At 44.7% G+C, this 17822-nt stretch overlaps 1 protein-coding gene across 1 annotated transcript; it reads right to left on the reverse strand.

The window, feature by feature from the left end:
• Positions 1-3455: 3455 nt before the first annotated feature.
• Positions 3456-13304, reverse strand: CRYGS (crystallin gamma S). The gene is made up of 3 exons (XM_036769081.1): positions 13284-13304; positions 5465-5707; positions 3456-3728 (listed from the first exon to the last, which is right to left on the reverse strand). The coding sequence occupies exons 1-3, from the start codon at positions 13302-13304 to the stop codon at positions 3456-3458; spliced, it is 537 nt and encodes a 178-aa protein (XP_036624976.1).
• Between the last annotated feature and the right edge of the window lie 4518 nt (positions 13305-17822).

Here is a 17822-nt window from a genome sequence, read left to right on the forward strand (position 1 = left end):
CTCTGTGTGTACATGCTGCTCTCACCTGGGTAATCACTCCTCGTCTTTCTTCCTTCTCTCTAAGTCAGGTAAGCTAATAATCTCCTAATGCTCTAAATATTCCCTTGTCCTCAGATTCAGCTTTTTAAAAAATTTTTTTTATACTTTTAAAAATCACCATTTTTTTCTGAGTCCCCAAGATTCAGATTCATTCTGGCTTCCCCCAAGAAGCCTCCCTGATAACGAAGAAACAAGGGTAAGGAAAACAAACCAACATACTGGCCCTTTCTGACTCTGCATCCCTAGTCCACCTCCTCTCCGCTAAGAAGAAGGAACTGTGATCTACCTTGAATCCTCCAAAGCAAGTCTGGTGATCTCATAGACCTTGGCTTTCAAGGTTACACTCCTTTATATTTTCAGCGATAGTACGAATTGTCTCCCGACTTGGCTTTGCACCACTTTATACAAGCCTTCCCACATTTCTCAGTGGTCATATTGTCTTTTCTGAGAGGACAGCTATATTCCTTCACCTTTATAGAACACCATTTATTCAGCCATTCCCCATTTAAAAATTACTTACTGTGTTTCCTTTTATTTGCTACCATAAAAAGGGCTGCTATGGTTAGTTTTCTATGAGTATCAACTCCTTTCCTGTTTTTGACTTTCATATCCCTTGCAGATTTCATTTTTACAAATTAAATATAAAAGTATATATATGTAAATGTGTGTGTGTGTGTGTGTGTGTGTGTGTGTGTGTGTGTGTAGTTAAGAGGAGGATCTTTCAAAATCACCACACCTGATTATCCCTGATAAGATTTTCAGGTGAGAACACATTCCTACTATTAACTGGGTGTGAACAAGGCCTAAACTCCACTAGAGGAGGTAGGACTAGACTCTTCAGATTAGCTGAGGGAATTTGCCATACCCTCTGGGGCCTGTATCAAACCCAGTTAGGATTAGAGATCCAAGCATCTGAAGAGGAAGAGGAAAGAGAGCTATCACTGAGATGCTGTCTCTTTGGAGGGAGGAGAGGCCTCAGGCTCTGTCTTCCTCTTCTCGCTCTTCCACCTGATGGGGAGGACTTTGTAAAAACTCTGAAGTTCCACAGGATTTGGGATTTCCCATCTTGCCATCAGAGTCCTAACAGCACCGCTGAAATAGCCATTGGCAGTGTTTGCATCAGAAAAAGCCCTGAAGATCTACAAAGATCTCTGCAGACAATCTATGCCACACCTAAGAGGTTCATCCTGAGGACTCAGCCAAAGGACTTTACACTCCTCGGTGACTAGGTGTGCTTTTTAAGCTTTAGCCCACTTTCCACTTGACTCTGTAGTTCTTGGAGGAAAGTGTTTACATCATTTCTATCAGCTGTGCTTACCATGACCCCTAGTAAATACTCCTTTCTAAAAAACCAGTTACTTAGCTCACTAATCAACATGAACTGATAACCATGGTGGGAAGAACTGGTGGGGGCTTGTGACTCACGGTGTTAGAAAGACAATCCCCAATTCCTCAGGCTCCCGCTGGACTCAGAAGGGACCCATAGCCTGCTTGCTCTGGGGACCTAACCTGTCAGAGTTTGGGGGAGTAGCTCCAGGATCTGAATTGCATGTATAATCACTTTTTATTTAGAGATTCTCTAATGCTATTACAAAGGGTGCTATTAGGAATATTTTATACAAATAAGTCTTGACAAAAAGAAAAGGCCTATCTGTCCAAAAATGTTTGTGGCAGCACCATCTGTAATAGCTAAAAGTTGGAAATAAAGTATTTTCCCAGTGATTGGGAGTAGGCAAATAATCACAACAATAATAAGGATTTCTATAGTACTTCAAGGTTTGAAAAGTACTTACTTATCTCCACCAGACCCTCACAGCAACCCTGGGAGGTAAAGGTTACTTATTATTGGGTAAAGGATATTATTACCCTTAATTTATAGATGAAGAAGCTGAGGCAAACAGATTCAGTGACTTGCCCAGGGTCACACAACCAGTAAGTATCTGATACTAGATTTGAAGTCTTCCTGACTGAATCTAGAGTTCTATCCATTGCACCACCTAACTGCCTCAGCGTACATCAGCACCTTATCATAGAATGGAATATTTTTGTACCATAAGGGATGATATATACGAAAAAATCAAATAGATACGTAAAATCTTTTTGATGTGGTGCTGAGTGAAGAAAGCAGGACTCAAATAATAATGTAAATTCTCATGATGAAGATTCAGTTCAATCTACTTCATTGAGTCTTCCTTAAGAACCCCACTGTGTGCCAGACCCTAGGCATACAAGACAAAAAAAAATGAAATCATCCCTGCTCTCAAGGAGTTTGCATTCTGTTGGGGGAAGCAACATATACACAGAAAATTCCATATAAAATACGTCAGGAGCTGGGGAAAAATCCAGATGAGCTTACAGATCTGAATGAGAATTGAATTTGGAAGGAAGTTCGGAAGTGCAGGAGGTGGAGGGGACAAGGGAGTATATTATGGGCATGGAGTGTGGCTCATGAAAAAGCTTGGAGACTGGAGATGAAGAATGCCAAAAAGGCCAAATGTGTGTGCAGGAGGGTAATAGGCATTAAGTCTAGAAAGGTAAGCTGGGGAGCCTGGCAGTGAAGGACTTTCAAAACCAAACCAAAGAGCAGGCATTCATTCTAGGAGCGAGGAGACCCTGGCACCTTCTGATCTGGGAGATGAGGGGGGCACTTCCTATACTGACCATGCATTCTGACTTCCATGGGATCATGACTCTAGAGCTGGCAGGGACCTCACTGGTCACCAAGGGATGATGAGCCCTTCTTTCACAGATAAGGAAATGGAGACCAGAGAAATTCAAAGACTTCTTACAGTCCCACAGATAATAAGTAGAAGAGCTGGTACCTGGACCCAGATCCTCTGGCTGGACAGCCAATGTCCATTTCCCACTGCGCCACACTATTTCATCATATTTGGGAGACCACATGGCTTTGAAGGTGGAAGACCAGCTTTATAATTACAAATAAATTATTTAAATTGACCTCTGACACATACTGGTTGTGATCATGTCTAAATCAGAGGCCCAGGACTTGCTCTAAAATTATATATTCTAGAAGAAAGACAGATCTGCATTACTACAGGGAATTTTCACATTGGGTATTTGATATGCCAATGAAACCAAAGGTCTAAATGAACAGAAAATTCCTATTTAGTATTTTGGAAAGAAAAATCTTACTAATGACCAATATCTCCTTGCGTGGCTCCCAGTGACATGAGGTGAGACACCAGGGTTGTGCAAAGGTGATGATGGACCTGGAGAAAGGAGTGCCTAACATCCTTATGCCAAGGGTGGTATATCACTGTTGGTGCCAAGAAGCATTTTATGAAACTCACTTAGGCCATCAAAGTGTGCTTATCAATCGCTTTATTTACAGTTGTGGTTTTGCCCACCAGACTAGTGGCATCTAGCCTCCGGTCCAAACTCACAAGCGCCCTGCATCACTCCATGATACGGCGGAATGACTGGACAGCTGTACATGCGGAGCCCCAGTCCACAGGCTTCCGGTACTCCTTCTTATCCAAGAAGTACTGCCTGCCGTGGTAGTTGGGCTGCTCATAGAAGACCCAGACCCCATCCAGGACCTTACAGGACTGGACCTCACGAATGTGGAACTGTTCCATGACGGAAGGGCAGTCCTCTGTGGTCTCATACATCTGGCCACTGAAGTCTCCCCTCTCAAAGATCTGAAGCTTATACTGACCTCCACTTGACTGGAAAACAAAGACAACAATAAGCATAGGCCATTATTCAAAAGAAGCAACAGGCATCGGTGACCACCATTAAGACGCTAGATGGCCCACTAAATCCTGACTCCAAGCTTCGCTAACTACAGGGTTGACCAGACAGAAGTGACTTAGCCTCCCAGAGAAAACAGTCCTGATAATAAGAATTAATTACCCTTATAAAGACCAAGTTTGTGCCAGAAGAGATATGAGGATGTGCCTCCTTCCTGGTTTTGCAGAAATGGGGAACTAGAGGTGTGGACACTGGATATAATGTTGGACTTGGTTGATGGATTGGTTAATTTTACCTGACCTCCTTATTTTTCTCTTTCTTTTGAATACTCGGTGGTACACTAACTAGAGTGTTGGGCTGGGAGTCAGGAAACCTGAGTTTGAATCCTGTCTCAGAGATTTACTAGCTGGATGACACTGGGCAAGCCATGTGACCTCTCTTGGGCTCAGTTTCCCTATCTGTAAAATGGGGATGATAATAATAGCATCTCTCCCCCGCCCAGGGTTGTTGTGAGGGTCAATGAGGTAACATGTTCACAAACATCAAAATGCTAGATAAATGTTGGCCACCATCACCATTCCTTGCTATAGGAGATGACTCTTTGGGTGGGGCAAAGGTTAGGATAGTTTGGGAACTGGAAGTGCTGTAAAAAATTAAAGATATCAATAAAAATTAGGGAAAAACATAATTACCCGTCCTACTTGGCAACCTAAAAGGGTAATGGAAATGCTAGCCAATGAGAACTTCAAATTTAGGCCCCAAAGGGAGAGCATCATGGGCCTAGTAAAAAGGCCCAAAGAGCTTATTCAGTTGAAGGCAACAACTGTCTCTTAGGCTTCCACTCTGGGTAAAGTACTGTGTAGGCTGCTGAGGATCCCCTGCCCTCCAGGAGCTTGTAGTCGACTGGGGAGGTAACGGTGGGTTTACGAGAACACAGGAAGAATATACAAGGGAATCCAAAGTCATTTCAAGAGGAAGACAAGCTCGTGACTGGAGGGATCAAGAAGGTTTGTGTAGGAGTTGGTACCTGAGCTGTGCTTTGAAAAGACATAAGGATTCCTTCTACAGGGCAGAGGGGAAGAAGGAGTGAAGTACAGAAATGCTGGACCACTGGGGCAAAGGCATGGAATGTGATCATGTGACTGTAACTAAGAAAAGACACCCACCCATGATAAGCTGCAGAGTCCAAATAAAGCTTAGAGAGTTGGGAACTCTCATCAACACAATTACCAACCATAATTCTAAAGGACTCATGATAAAAAATGCCATCCACCTCTAGATAGAGAGGTGTACAGATCAAAGCACGTTTTTATTTTCTTTCTAGCTTTTTCCTTTTTTTTGTTGTTGTTGTTTTCTTCCTGGGCATGGCTAACATGGAAATGTGTTATGCATGACTTCCTATTCGGAATGGGTTTTGCATTTCTTGCCTTCTTAATGGTTAAGGGAGAGGTGAAAGGGTGAAAGGAAGGAAAAACTGTGGAATTGAAAATAAGATAAAACTGAATTCAAAACAAAGGAGAAGGAAAAGGAGGAAGAGGAGGAAGAAAAAGAGGATGAGGAGGAAGACAAAGAAGAAAAAGGAGAAGGAAGGAAGAAGGAAGGAGAAGGAAGAGGAAAAGGAGGATGAGGAGGAGGAAGAGGAGGAGAAGAAGACTTATTATCAAGCCTTTTTTCTAGACTGTCCCAGAGAATCCATGAAATCTCCACTCACCAGATGGATGACCTTGCAGGAGCTCAGACGGTCATTGAGCCCCCTCCAGTGGTGGTAATCGGGGTATTCACCCTGAGTTAAGATGTACATGTTCCCAGCAAAGTTGGGCCTCTCATAAACCACCCAGGCCCCGCCGGCCACTCGGATGGAGTTGCAGCAACTCAGATAGGTGTGGAAATCGGCACAGTCACTGTCACACTCATAGTGGTGACCTTGGAAGTTCTTGTCATCATAGAAAGTAATCTGAAACACAAGGCCCGCCAGGCCAAGAAGTAAGGGACGGGACTTTACTCAACTACCACAAAACGAGTAATGGAAGTATTCTCCTTAATCCCATGTTTCTCCCTCTCCCTCTTGCAAATTCTGTTCCCTAAAAAGCAGCCAGGTAGCACAGTGGGTAGAGAGCTGGATTCGGAGCCAGGAAGACTTAAGTTCAAATACTGCCTTAGACACTTTCTCTCCCTGTACTTTTCTCTGCCTCGGTCTCCTTGTCTGTGAAATGGGATAAAATAGTATTTACCTCCCAGAGTTGTAGTGAGAATCAAATTAGATAACTTTTTTTATAGATATTATCAAAGTACAAAGCACTTTACATGCTTTAAGAGTCCTTTAAATGACAGTTACAGTTACAATTAAGAAGAAAAAGATACAGATTGCTTCTCTGAGGGGCAGCTTCCCTGTCTGTCAACATCAAAAGTTCTTCTGGAGGCTGACCCAGAACAGCCCAAGTGGAAAATAAAAACAAGGAAGGATGCTTGGGTGAAGTGGGATCTCCAATCCAATCCTATAAGGATTTAGAACTGGAAACCCAAATCTGGGGTCCGTAGATGGGTTTCAAAGGCTTCTGTGAAGCTGGATTGGAAAAAAAAAAGACATCTTCATTTTCCTTAACCTCTAACTGAAATTTGTCATTTCCTTCCATAATTTAAAGCATGATTCTTCAAAGGGATCCCCAGGTTTCACCAGACACTGTCCAAGGGGTCCAAGACACAAAATGAAGGTCTATAGCACAGATCACTGGACATCAACGGTAGGTCCAGAGCCGAAAGGAATCATTTGTTACGCATCAGAGAGGGGCAGAGAAAAGCCTGTGGCCAGAAACCAAGTCTCAGAGTCAGCTCAGGGTTCAAGTCCTTCCTCTGCCCCTACTGGTAGTGTGATCCTGGGCAAGTCACTTAACCCCCAAGTGTCCCAGGAAGCTCTTCTGCTGGAGGGCACTGTGGATAATGATGGTCAGTCAGACAAAAAGCAATTATCAATCACTGATTCTGGGCCAGGTACTGTGGTAAGGGCTTGGGATACAAAGAAAAGAAAAACGAAAGGAAGAAATCTGATCTCAAGGGACTTACGGTCTAATTGGGGAAGGGGGAACCACATGCAAAAACTTATGTACAAACAAGATAAATTGGGGCTATTTAAGGAGGGTAGCACAGGTCTGGTAGCAAAAATAAGAACCACATAAATTTACTATGGTGTTAGGCATAAGAAGACTGTGCTGAGTTTCCATTTTACTCGAAGGATTTTTTAAAAACCAAATCTGTGATTTCACTGGGGCAAGGAGCTAGCTTCCTATGAGGAACTTTCTCAGACAACACAGATGAGCGTCTTCTCTGCAACTTCTGGGTTTAGGGTGGCCTGGGGGCACTCAGGGGAGAAGTGACTTCCCCAGGGTCACTGAACCAGAATGAGGCTAAGGTGGGACTTGAACCTGGGTCTCTCTGAGTCTGAGGCCAGTTTGCTATCTATAATGCCAGGCTGTCTCTGTGGAAGGGATGCTACCCGTGCACAAATAAATAGATAGCTAATGATTTGGGGAGGAGGGAGAAGGGAAGGAAGAAAGGCTTCTTGTAGGAGATACCAGACCTCATAGGCTCAGAGACCCAGGGCTGGAAGGATCCTTGAAGGCCACTTGCCCAACATCCTTATTGTACAAACGAGGAAACTGAAACCTAGAGAGGCCTAGTACACAGGCTGTAGGACCAGAAGGGACTTTAGTTAGACGTCATCTAATCCAACATCCTCATGTTAGAGATAAGGAAGCTGAGCCTGGTGAATACGAAGGGACTTGACCAGGTGGAAGCCAAGGATTCTCTGCAGTGGAAGTAAGAAGGGAGGGTGCCCGTCTCTCCGGTCCTCAACCCATCCCGGCCTCTTCCTTCTCCATGCACGTTCTACCATGAGTGGCCCATTGGGAATTGTCAGAGGCCCATGCCTTTTTAATCTCCTTGTGCTTTGGATGCATCGCAGGTATGGGTACCCATTCAGTATCAAATACCTGATGACTGCCTGCCTGGCTGGCTTACTTCCTTTTATGCTTAGACTCATCCTTGACCGTGACTTTTGTGTTGCTTCTGCCGTCATCATTTACACATCCCAGCCCATCTGGGCCCTCCGTGGATCTTGTCACTGCCCCTGGGGTTGGCTGCTTAAACACTGACCAATGTTTATTGAATCTTCCCCGTGTGCAGAGCTCCGTAACTAGGTTGTGGGAATACATAAATGAACCATAGATCCAGAGATGAAGTCATCCATATCAAACCCCTAATGTCAGATCCTCTGACTCCTGGGTCAATGTCTTTGACCTTATACCAAACTCAAAGGATCTATAAAAGGAAAGGAGGAATAAGCATTTATTAAGCACCCACTGTGTGCCAGGCACTGCACTAAGCACTTTACAAATATTGTCTCACTTGGTCCTCATGACAGCCCCATGAGGTAAGATGGTTTTATTAACCTTCTTTCACAGGTGGTGGAGATTCATTGATTTCCCCAAGTTCACACAGCTGGTAAATGCCTGAGTATGGACACGAACTCCGGTCTTCCTGACTCTAGGGCTCACTCAGCTTCACATCCAGCTGCCTCTAGATGGAAGGGCCCAAACAGTCCTTGCCTTCATGAGCTTATATTCTCATGGGAGAGACAACGGTGGCAAACAGCTACAGCGACACCAGATGTCAACAGGGTGAACTGGAGGTAATCTCAGAGGACAGACACCAGCATGGAGGGGAACAGAAAAGGCCTCCTGCAGAGTCAGAGCCAAGACTTACAGAAAGCCAGGGGATCCAGGAGGCAGTGATAAGGAAGGAGGGCATTCTGGGCATGGGGAACAGTCTAGGGAAATGCATGGTATGGGGGTGAGGGGCAAGAAGGGAAGGGTGAGTGGGGGTGGGGTGACAAGGGTCAACAAAGAGGCCGGAGTCATTGGATTTTTGAGTATATGGAGTGGGGTAAAGTGCGACGGGCTTTAAATTTCAAGCAGAGTTTTATATTTGATCCTGCAGGTGACTGATAGGGAGCCAGTGTCTTGGTTAGACCTGAATTTGAGAAAGCTGTTTTGGGGGCAGCAAGGCAGAGCAGTGGATAGAGGACCGGCCCTGGAGTCAGGAGGACCTGAGTTCAAATCTGGCCTCAGACACTAGGTGTGTGACCCTGGACAAGTCACTTAACCCCAATTGCCTAAACAAATAAACAAAAGCCCTGAGAAAGATGGTTTTGGCAGCTGAGTGGGAGGAGGCCCTGGAATGAGGAGAGAATGGAGACAGAGAGAACAGGGCAGGTGATGAAGGCCTGTACCAACACAACAGGCGATGTCAGCAGGGAAAAGGGGATGTGTGCACAAGAAGAACATCAGGGAGAAACAAGAGGAGCTAGCAAGAGATTGGCAATGGTGGGGTGGGTGGCACCCAGGTTGGGAGCCTGGATGTCTGGTAGGATAGTGGTGCCCTTGACAGTGAGAGGGGAAGGTTTGGGAAGAAAGATCATAAGTTTCGGTCAGGACTTGCTGAGTGTAAGATGTCTACAGGACATCCAGTTTGAGATGTCCAATAGGAGGCTGGAGGATAAGAGAGAGGTCAGGGCTGGTTAAGTCCCCCGAGTCGGACGGTTCCAAGGGAACAATAGAGAAGAAGGCCCAGGACGGAGCTAGGAAAACAATGTGGCACATTGAGAAAAATGCTAGATTTGAAGTCAGAAGCATCCAGGCTCAGGGAGAACGTTTATGGAAAGAGAAAAAGTGCAATCCTATTACCCCCCAGTTCCCTTCCAGCCTTCGGTCTGTGAGCCTAAGTAACTCTTCTCTTTGGGCCTCTTTCCTGATCTAAGAATTCCGAGCTCAGCCCAAACTGCCAATCTCTATGTCAAATGCTATCACCCCACCTGGTGGTGGGCTTCACTTCATGTATGTTATTTATTTATATTCATTTACATTCATCTATAGTTTCCAAATAAAGCTATTGTCCACCAGGGACAAATCCAGGCTCAGGGGTTCCGAGCACCAGGAGAGGGGCTGGGGAGACCAGAGAGAAAATGAGTATAGACTCATTTGAAAAGACAGCTTCTTTTTAATTGGCATAAGGCACTAGACTTGAAAGAAGACATGGAGCCATGGAAAGAACCCTGGATTTGGAGTCAAGGGACTTGGGTTCAAATCCTCACTCAGCCACTGCCTGTGTGACATGGGCAAATCACTTCACCTTTCTGGGCCTTGGTTTCTCCATCTCTAAAATGAAGAGATTAGGTGAGCTGGCCTCTGAGGTTCTTTTGAGATCTAGGATCCTATGAATCGACACTCTGTGTGACCCTGGGAAAGAGGCTTCCTTTCTTTGAGCCAGTTCTAAATCTTATGATCTGTAAAAACCCTCCTCCCCTTCCCCAACAAAAGTCAGCAACGTGAAAGCAAGTAAAGGACATAATAACCTTGAAAGCCTGGCCTGACGATGGACATGTCTGGGAACAACTGTAGTAATAATGAAGAGGGAGGAAGGGGAGGAGGAGCAGAAAGAGGAGGAAGAGGAGGAGCAGAAAGAGGAGGAGGAGGAAGAGAGAGGGAGGAAGAGGAGAAAGGAGGAAGAGAAAGAGGAAGAGAAGAAAGAGGAAGAGGAGAAAGGAGGAAGGGGAAGAGAAAGAGGAAGAAGAGAAAGAAGAGGGGAAGGAAGAGGAGAAAGAGGGGGAGGAGGAAGAGAAGGAGGAGGAAGACAGAGGAAAGAAGAGGAGGAAGAGGAAGAAGAGAAAAAGAAGGAAAAGGAGGAGGTAAAGAAGATGGTTCTATCTCTAAGTCACTCCCTCTTGCTGTGTGACCCTGGTCAAGTCACTTAACCTCTGTTTGGCTCAGCTTCCTCACCCATAAAATGGGGATGATAACGGCATCTCCCTCTTCCAGGGTGGTGTGAGGTTCAAGCGAGGAAATAATTGTAAAAAGTGTGCAGCACAGAGCCCAGCACACAGTAGGCGCTACATAAATGTTAGCCATTAGCCAGGAGCCCAAGTTACTCTCTGAGACTATTGGTGGAGGGAGTTCACTCACTGGACGGAACCTATACAATGAAATCACAGCCTGGCCCTTAACAAGAAATAATAATAGGGACAAATTCGGTCCAAAATTTCTACTTAATCGGTCCAACAGAATGAGAGAGGCTGGACGGCATTAAGGTCAGAAGCAATATCTGGGTTGAAGTCCTGCTCTGGTGACTCACCAAGACTCTGCTGGTGAAGTCAGGTTCTAAACGGGGAATGTGATGGCACGACATGACACTACTTAAATAACAGCAAGGATGGTGATGGTGAGCATTCACGTCGCGCCGTGAGGTCTGAAAAGCACTCACCAAACATTATCTCCTTTGATTCTCACAACAACTCTCAAATGCTCTCCATTTCACAGATGAGGAAGCTGAGGCCTTGAGAGGCTAAGGGACTTGGCCGTGTGTGACTGAGGCTGCATCTGACTGGCTTTCCCGCCCCTGCAGAAATACAGGAGAGCTCTCAAAGCCGCAAGCTACACTTTGACTTTTGGGACGCCCCATCTAGCCTGGCAGGCTGGAGCCATCGAGGCTCTCCATCAGTTCTGAAATTCTGTCGAGGGCAGGCGGCCCCCGAGTCGTAGATGACGCAGAAGGATAATAGAGTGTCAGGATGAAAGCCTTGGTTGGTTTATTAGAACTTGGGGAGATTAACTAAGTGGAAGGGTTTAGAATGATGACCCTGAGGAGAAAAGAACAGTCCTGAGGAAAAGGGGAACCCAGGCCAAAAGCCCCCAAAGTGGGGAGGGAGAAACTGGGGAATTCGGCTTTTGATTTTCAGTTCACTGATGCCCAAGAGTTCCCGATCCTCCCTTACCACCTCTCAGAGCTGTTAATAAAAGGATGCACTAATTAGAATGACTGAGTTTGGCCCAAGAAGAGATGAGAAAATTGCACGTCCTTCTCTTCTTAGCAGAGGCGGAAGAGGCTATGGGTGTGGAACTTTGCACAGACTGTCAGATCCAGCACAGGCTTTGGCCAGTCTTTACTAAATGGGTTTCTTTTATCTTTTGTGTTTTTGTTATAAGAAATGGCTCTCTGGGTGGGGAGGGGTATATATTTGAACATAAAGATGATGATAAAAGATACCAATAAATTGAAATTTTAAATTTTAAAAAACAGGAAATAACATTTCCCTTCATCTGGGATGGTTTTGGTGAAGACAAGAGGGGGATCTTTACTGCTGCTGCTGTTTGTCCTTTATTCTCGAAGAGGACCATGACATCACGAAGGTGATGCCATGACATACAAGTGAGTCATCTTTAAGTGAGGGAGGGCTGTGCAAGAGGCTGAGAATGGCCTCTTTGAAAAAAAAAAGATATAGGAGGTGAAGACCCTCAGGGCTGATGTGATACTGTATGTGGACAGAGGGAAAAAAGAAAAAAGAAGGAAGGAAGGAAGCCATGTTGCTCAACTGGAAGTTTGGTCTCCAGCTCCTTTTCTGCTCAGAGATTGCTGTTTGTCCTTCATTCTTGAAGGCAACTATGACATCAGGAAGGTGATGAGGACCTTTGCTACTGTCTAAGGCTATGACCCCACATTATCTGGGCCTACGGTTCATAACAGAATCTTTCTTCTAGAACTAAGAGGGCACTTTTAAACACTCATCTTCTCCTTCCCACTCCCTGTAAACAGTTACACCTAGGGGGCTTGTTCTCTTACTACACATGGCAACAACCAAGCTCTCAGAATTGGTTGCTTTGCCTGCCCCAGCTCCCCACACCAGGTCCACCAGCTGTCACACTGCCAGCCAGCTAAGAGGCCATGTGGAGCAAAGGAAGAATGTGGGGTGAGAGTCAGAGAACTCCAGTCAACCCAGTTGCCAGTCGCAAAGTCACTGACTCTCCCCTGGACTCAGTTTCTCATTTGACAGAATGACAGGGTTGGCAGACTAGATGGTCTCTCTCTAGCTCAGAATCTGTGTTCCTATGAAGCCCCTTTACCTCCCTGCACCTCAATTCCCACTTCTGTAAAATAAGGGGACTCTACCACATTCTCTCCAAGGTTCCTGCTGACTCTAAATCTTAGGATACTACGAAAATAACGTTTCTTAAGTTGAAGAGGGTGAGGGCAGGGGCAGGAGCTCAAGGTGTCTGCAAATGTCTGACCAATCTCTCTTTGCCCAATCATTTTGGAAAGTTCATGGTCATAGTGAAGAAGTCATTCAAAAAGAAATATTCCAAATTGACCAGTCCATACAAATTTTAACTAGCTTATCATCTCTCCTTGGGAAATACGCAAGTTAGAATACCCAAGCTGGGCCCAGAAAAAAGAGGGCAAAAGCAGTGGCCATTTCTGTCTCTTTTTCCAAGAACTGAACAGGATGAGAAGGTAAGGCTGGCAGTGAATAAAATCAGACTTATTTATGCTGGTTCTCACCACAGAGGATCAATTGTGCCAAGTCAAGTAGGCAAGGAGAGCAGAGACCAAATAATGGAGAGTAACCAGTAACCAAGTTACCTTTCTGGGCACCACTGGGGAAGAGAAGCAGGGGAGTTGGAGGGCAGGTCTCCCTGTTCACTTACCTTGGCTACACTTTTAGACATACTCGTGGCCCCGGCTGATTTTTCCCAGTACGGACAGAAATTCAGGAACAGCTCCAGCCGGCCAGGGCCACCGAAATGTTTTATACTGGGCTGGATTCAAACCAAACATTTGCTTGGTCATGAGAATGGGATGCAAATATTGAGTCAGGCGTGTTTGGAGGCTACCGATGCTTTCTAGAAAAACGCCTGGGATTATGAAATAAAGCAAGGCTTCAGTACCCGCTTTATTGCTTACTAAGGCCTGTTGCATTATGGGCTGTGCTGAGTCAGGGCACGTAAATCCATCTCCCCCCAAAATTAAAATTGAAAAAAACTTAGATTGCTCTTTCTTGGGATCAGAGGGGGATCATGGAACATCAACCCCCTAACTTTAGGAAACTGAGGCCCAGAGAGATTAAGTAGAACCATAGTCAGAGCTCTTTCCACTGGCCCATACTGCCTGTCTCAAGGAAGGTCTCCTGGACTCTTAGAATGGCAAATTCCACAAAGCTCTCCCCTGATGCCCCATCACACTGGTGGGCCACCCCGAGTTCTCAGAAAATATACAAGACAAGATCTAGCAGGTCCTTCCAAGCCCCAAAGACTTCTCACGAGGTTCCAGGACTACAAGGATGCCTGTCATCTAAGGACCCAGGCCCAAGGAACTGCAGAGATACTCATTACCCAGGTGGTTAGAAGGTGGTTGGGGGGCCACAGCAGGCCTCAAAGACCTTGGGCTGAGGAGAAAGGGATTGGAATCTGCATGAGTGCAGAGAGGAATGAATCCACCCAGACAAAATTGAGGATCCATGGAATCGTGGCATTTGGGAGTCGACAGGGGGTGTCAACCCGATCCAACCCACACATGAAAGTGTTGGAGTGGAGGATAGCAATGACTTCTTTTTTCTGGCATTCTTGGGTTTTCCCTTCTGCAAATGTCCATGGAGTTAGCTGTCTCCGAACATCAGTTGTGAAAAATGCAGGAAAATGTCCCTCCATTTGCATCTCAAACTCGTCGATGTTTCCCAATGAACTGTTTTGGTTTGAATACAGGCTAGACTTCTTGCCTACTCTCCCCACCCACCCAATCTCTCTTTCTCTCTTTCTCTCACATGCATGCACACACACACACACACACACACACACACACACACACACAGACACACACACTCTACTATAACCTAAATCTAACCTGTATAAAATTTAATTTGTGTCATTTTCAATGTGCATTTCTCCAGACTTTTTTCCTTTCAAAGAGACCGCATTTGAAGAGTGATCTATCTGGGGACCTGGTCCCAATTTGGACTGCTAGGGTCAGATGCAGAATACCACCGATATTTAGGACACAAAAGAACAGTGCCGCATTCAGCAGCCATGAAGGAGATGGGCCCTAACTTTGCTCTCCCTCTTTTGGCTGGAAGAGAAGGTAGATTCTTACATCCTCCCCTTCACACAGGCATTGTGGCTGCCCTGTTTTTCTTTCTCTCAGATGTGTCCTTGATGTTGGCAAACTGAAGAGTCCTGGTGGACATCAGTGGTTATGTAACACACTCACTACTTAGATGGAAGAACTGAGGCAAAGAAAAGAAAAAAAAAGGACTGAACTGGGTGCCCACTGACCACATGTGGTGAGAATGAGGACTGTGTTATCAAAAAGGGCCTTGAATCACAGGCTCAGAGACGGGAGGGACCTTTGAGGTCGTCTAGTAAAACCCTTCATCTTGCAGTTGAGGGAACTGAGGCTGAGAGGAGAACCCAGGTCCTCCAACCTGGTGCACTCAGTCTCATTAAAACAAAAACCCAAATGAAAAGCAAAATTTCTATTTATCATCAAGCATTTATTACTTGTCTAAATGTGATGCATGAACTACTTACTAGACACCAACGGAGGAGGAATGGAAGGAGCTCTGGGGGAGGACAGACCCCCTGGGAACCTGCTGGGGCCACTGATCCTCAAGTGACTTGTCCACAGTCTTCCCAGCTCTGGCTGCCATTCCCCATCTGCTCAGCCACTGCCCGTAACTTAGAGAATAGACTCTTCTGTTAACATTTTTGTACAGAGAAAGTAAACAGAACACTAGGATCTTCATGCCCCAACTGTGGCTTTTACCAGCCTTCCCTACAGCTCATAGTCTAGAAGAGAGAAGCAAGCAAACCTAAGTCTGAGCTGGTCTCTGATCTGATTTGAACACACATCAATGAGTTATGTAATTGGTGCCCAGACTTTTTCGGCCTAGGTCCTTCTCTACATCCATTCTTGCCTTGACCAGCACACAAATCCAACGTGTTGTCTATTCACCCCCAGACAGGGCCCAGTTTCAATCATCTGGTCTGAACGTCCCAATATGGGCCCTTGGCAAGCTGGGCTATCTGCATTATTTGGAATAAGAACATGAAATGTTCTCCATTCTCCCTGGGCGTTGCCCTTTTCATAGCCAAATGTATTTTTTTTTTCAAAGAACCAAATCCCCTCTTCCCTCCACCAACACAAACAGCCCACCTCTTAAAAACATTTTTATCAGAACACAACAATAACAAACATTTATGGAGTGCTTACTGTGATGTGTAGCTGGCCCTCTGGAGGCCTTGGAGACAGAAAGACAAAAGTGAAGTTATCATAGGGTCCTAGATTCAGAGCAAGAAGGGCCTGAGGAGAACTCTCTCAATTTCACAGATGAAGAAGCTGAGACACAGAGAGATTGTGACTCCCTGAATCATACAGCTTGTGGCCAAAATGGGATTTGAACCTGACTTCCTGGTTCCATTTGAACATCTAATCTACCACACCAGGCTATCACTATGCTCCAAAAACTAAATTTCAACATTGGCTACATTTTGTCAGTATCAAGGGTTCCACGTAAAGAGATGATCAGATTGGGAAAGATTGGAGGCAAAAAGAGAAGGGGCCGGCAGAGGTTGAGAAGGCTAGATAGTGTCATGAAAGCAATGAACACGAACTTGGACAGACTTTGGGAGTTAGTGGAGGACAAGAGGGCCTGGTGCACTGCGGTCCATAAACACACACACAGAGTTGGACACTACTGAACGAATGACCAACATCTTCCCCTACAGCCTGCGTCTGTCACCTCTCCGTAAGGAGGTGGGCAGCATAGGCAGTGACCTTTCCAAACCATGCACCAGAATTATTCTCAAGCTCAGCTTGTTGGAATGGTCCACAATCCCAGTCACCAGCCAATGTAAAATCTCACCTTGTTCAAAACCTCGCCTACAAAGTGATGAGTCCACATTCTGACACTCCTTTTATTCTCTGTGGCACCAACATCAGGCCTGTCTATGTAATCACCCAACCCTGAGTTTTACAGGACAGTTCCAGGGCATTTGTGTCTACCTCTAAACCCCACCACTTTGAGGAGACTGCAGCAATATCGTAAAGATCACACACTATGACCAGGTGGGGCTTATACCTGGAATGTGGGGATGGTTCAGTATCAGGAAACCTATAAGTATATCAATAACAAAAGTAACAAAAATCACATGATTATATCAATAGATGTAGGAAAGCTCTAGACAAAATACAACACCCATTCCTATTAAAAACACTAGGAAGCATAGGAATCAAAGGAAGCTTTGTTAAAATGATAAGTAGTATCCATGTAAAACCAAGAGCAAGCACTACCTGTAATGGGGATAAGCCAGACGCTTTCCCAATAAGATCAAGGGTGAAGCAAGGATGTCCATGATCACCACTATTATTCAATATTGCATTGGAAGTGCTAGCTATAACTCTGATTGATATGATGTTGCAAGACAATGCCAAAGGACTCATAGTGAAAAATGCTACCTGCCTCCAGAGAAAGATCTGATGAACTCTGAGTGCTGGTGGAAGTATGAGTTTTTCATTTTCTTTATGTTCTTGTTTTTATTATTGTTGCTGTTTTTTTTGCTATATATATATGGCTAATATAAAAATACGTTTTGCCGGATTTCACACATATAATTGGTATCACATTTTTTGCCTTCTCAATGTGGAGGGGAAGGATGGGAGGGAGGAAGAGAATTTAGAACTCAAAATTTTTTAAAAATAAATGTTAAAAATAAATATAAATTAAGAAAAGAAATGCTAGCTATAGCAATGAAAAAAGGAACAGAAATTGAAGGAATAAAAATAGATGATGAGGAAACAAAACTGTCACTTTGCAGATGATATGATGGTATGTGCTTAGGTTGAGAGAATTAACTAAAAAACTGAAACAATTAATAACTTTAGCAAAGCTGCAGGATATAAAATAAACACACACAAATTATCAGCATTTCTATATACTACCAAGAAAACCCAGAGGAAGAGATGGAAAGAGAAAATCCATTTAAATTAAATGCAAACAATATAAAATACTTAGAAATCTACCTGCCAAGGCATAGACAGGAAGTATATGAACACAATTACAAAACGCTTTTCATATGAATAAAAACAGAGCTAAATAACTGGAGAAATATTAATTGCTCATGGGTAGGCTGAGCCAATATAGTAAAAATGATAATACTACCTAAATTAATTCACTTATTCAGTGCCATACAAAT

This window comes from Trichosurus vulpecula, chromosome 7, assembly GCF_011100635.1.
Source record: "Trichosurus vulpecula isolate mTriVul1 chromosome 7, mTriVul1.pri, whole genome shotgun sequence".
Lineage (NCBI taxonomy): Eukaryota > Metazoa > Chordata > Mammalia > Diprotodontia > Phalangeridae > Trichosurus > Trichosurus vulpecula.

Bases quoted from the DNA above. Each gene is read 5' to 3' on its own strand.
- CRYGS (XM_036769081.1), bottom strand. From the start codon at position 13,304: ATGTCTAAAAGTGTAGCCAAG. The intron at 5,708-13,283 runs GTAAGTGAACAG...CTTGTGTTTCAG, and splicing joins TGTCTAAAAGTGTAGCCAAG to ATTACTTTCTATGATGACAA. The intron at 3,729-5,464 runs GTGAGTGGAGAT...TTTGTTTTCCAG, and splicing joins CCTGCAAGGTCATCCATCTG to TCAAGTGGAGGTCAGTATAA.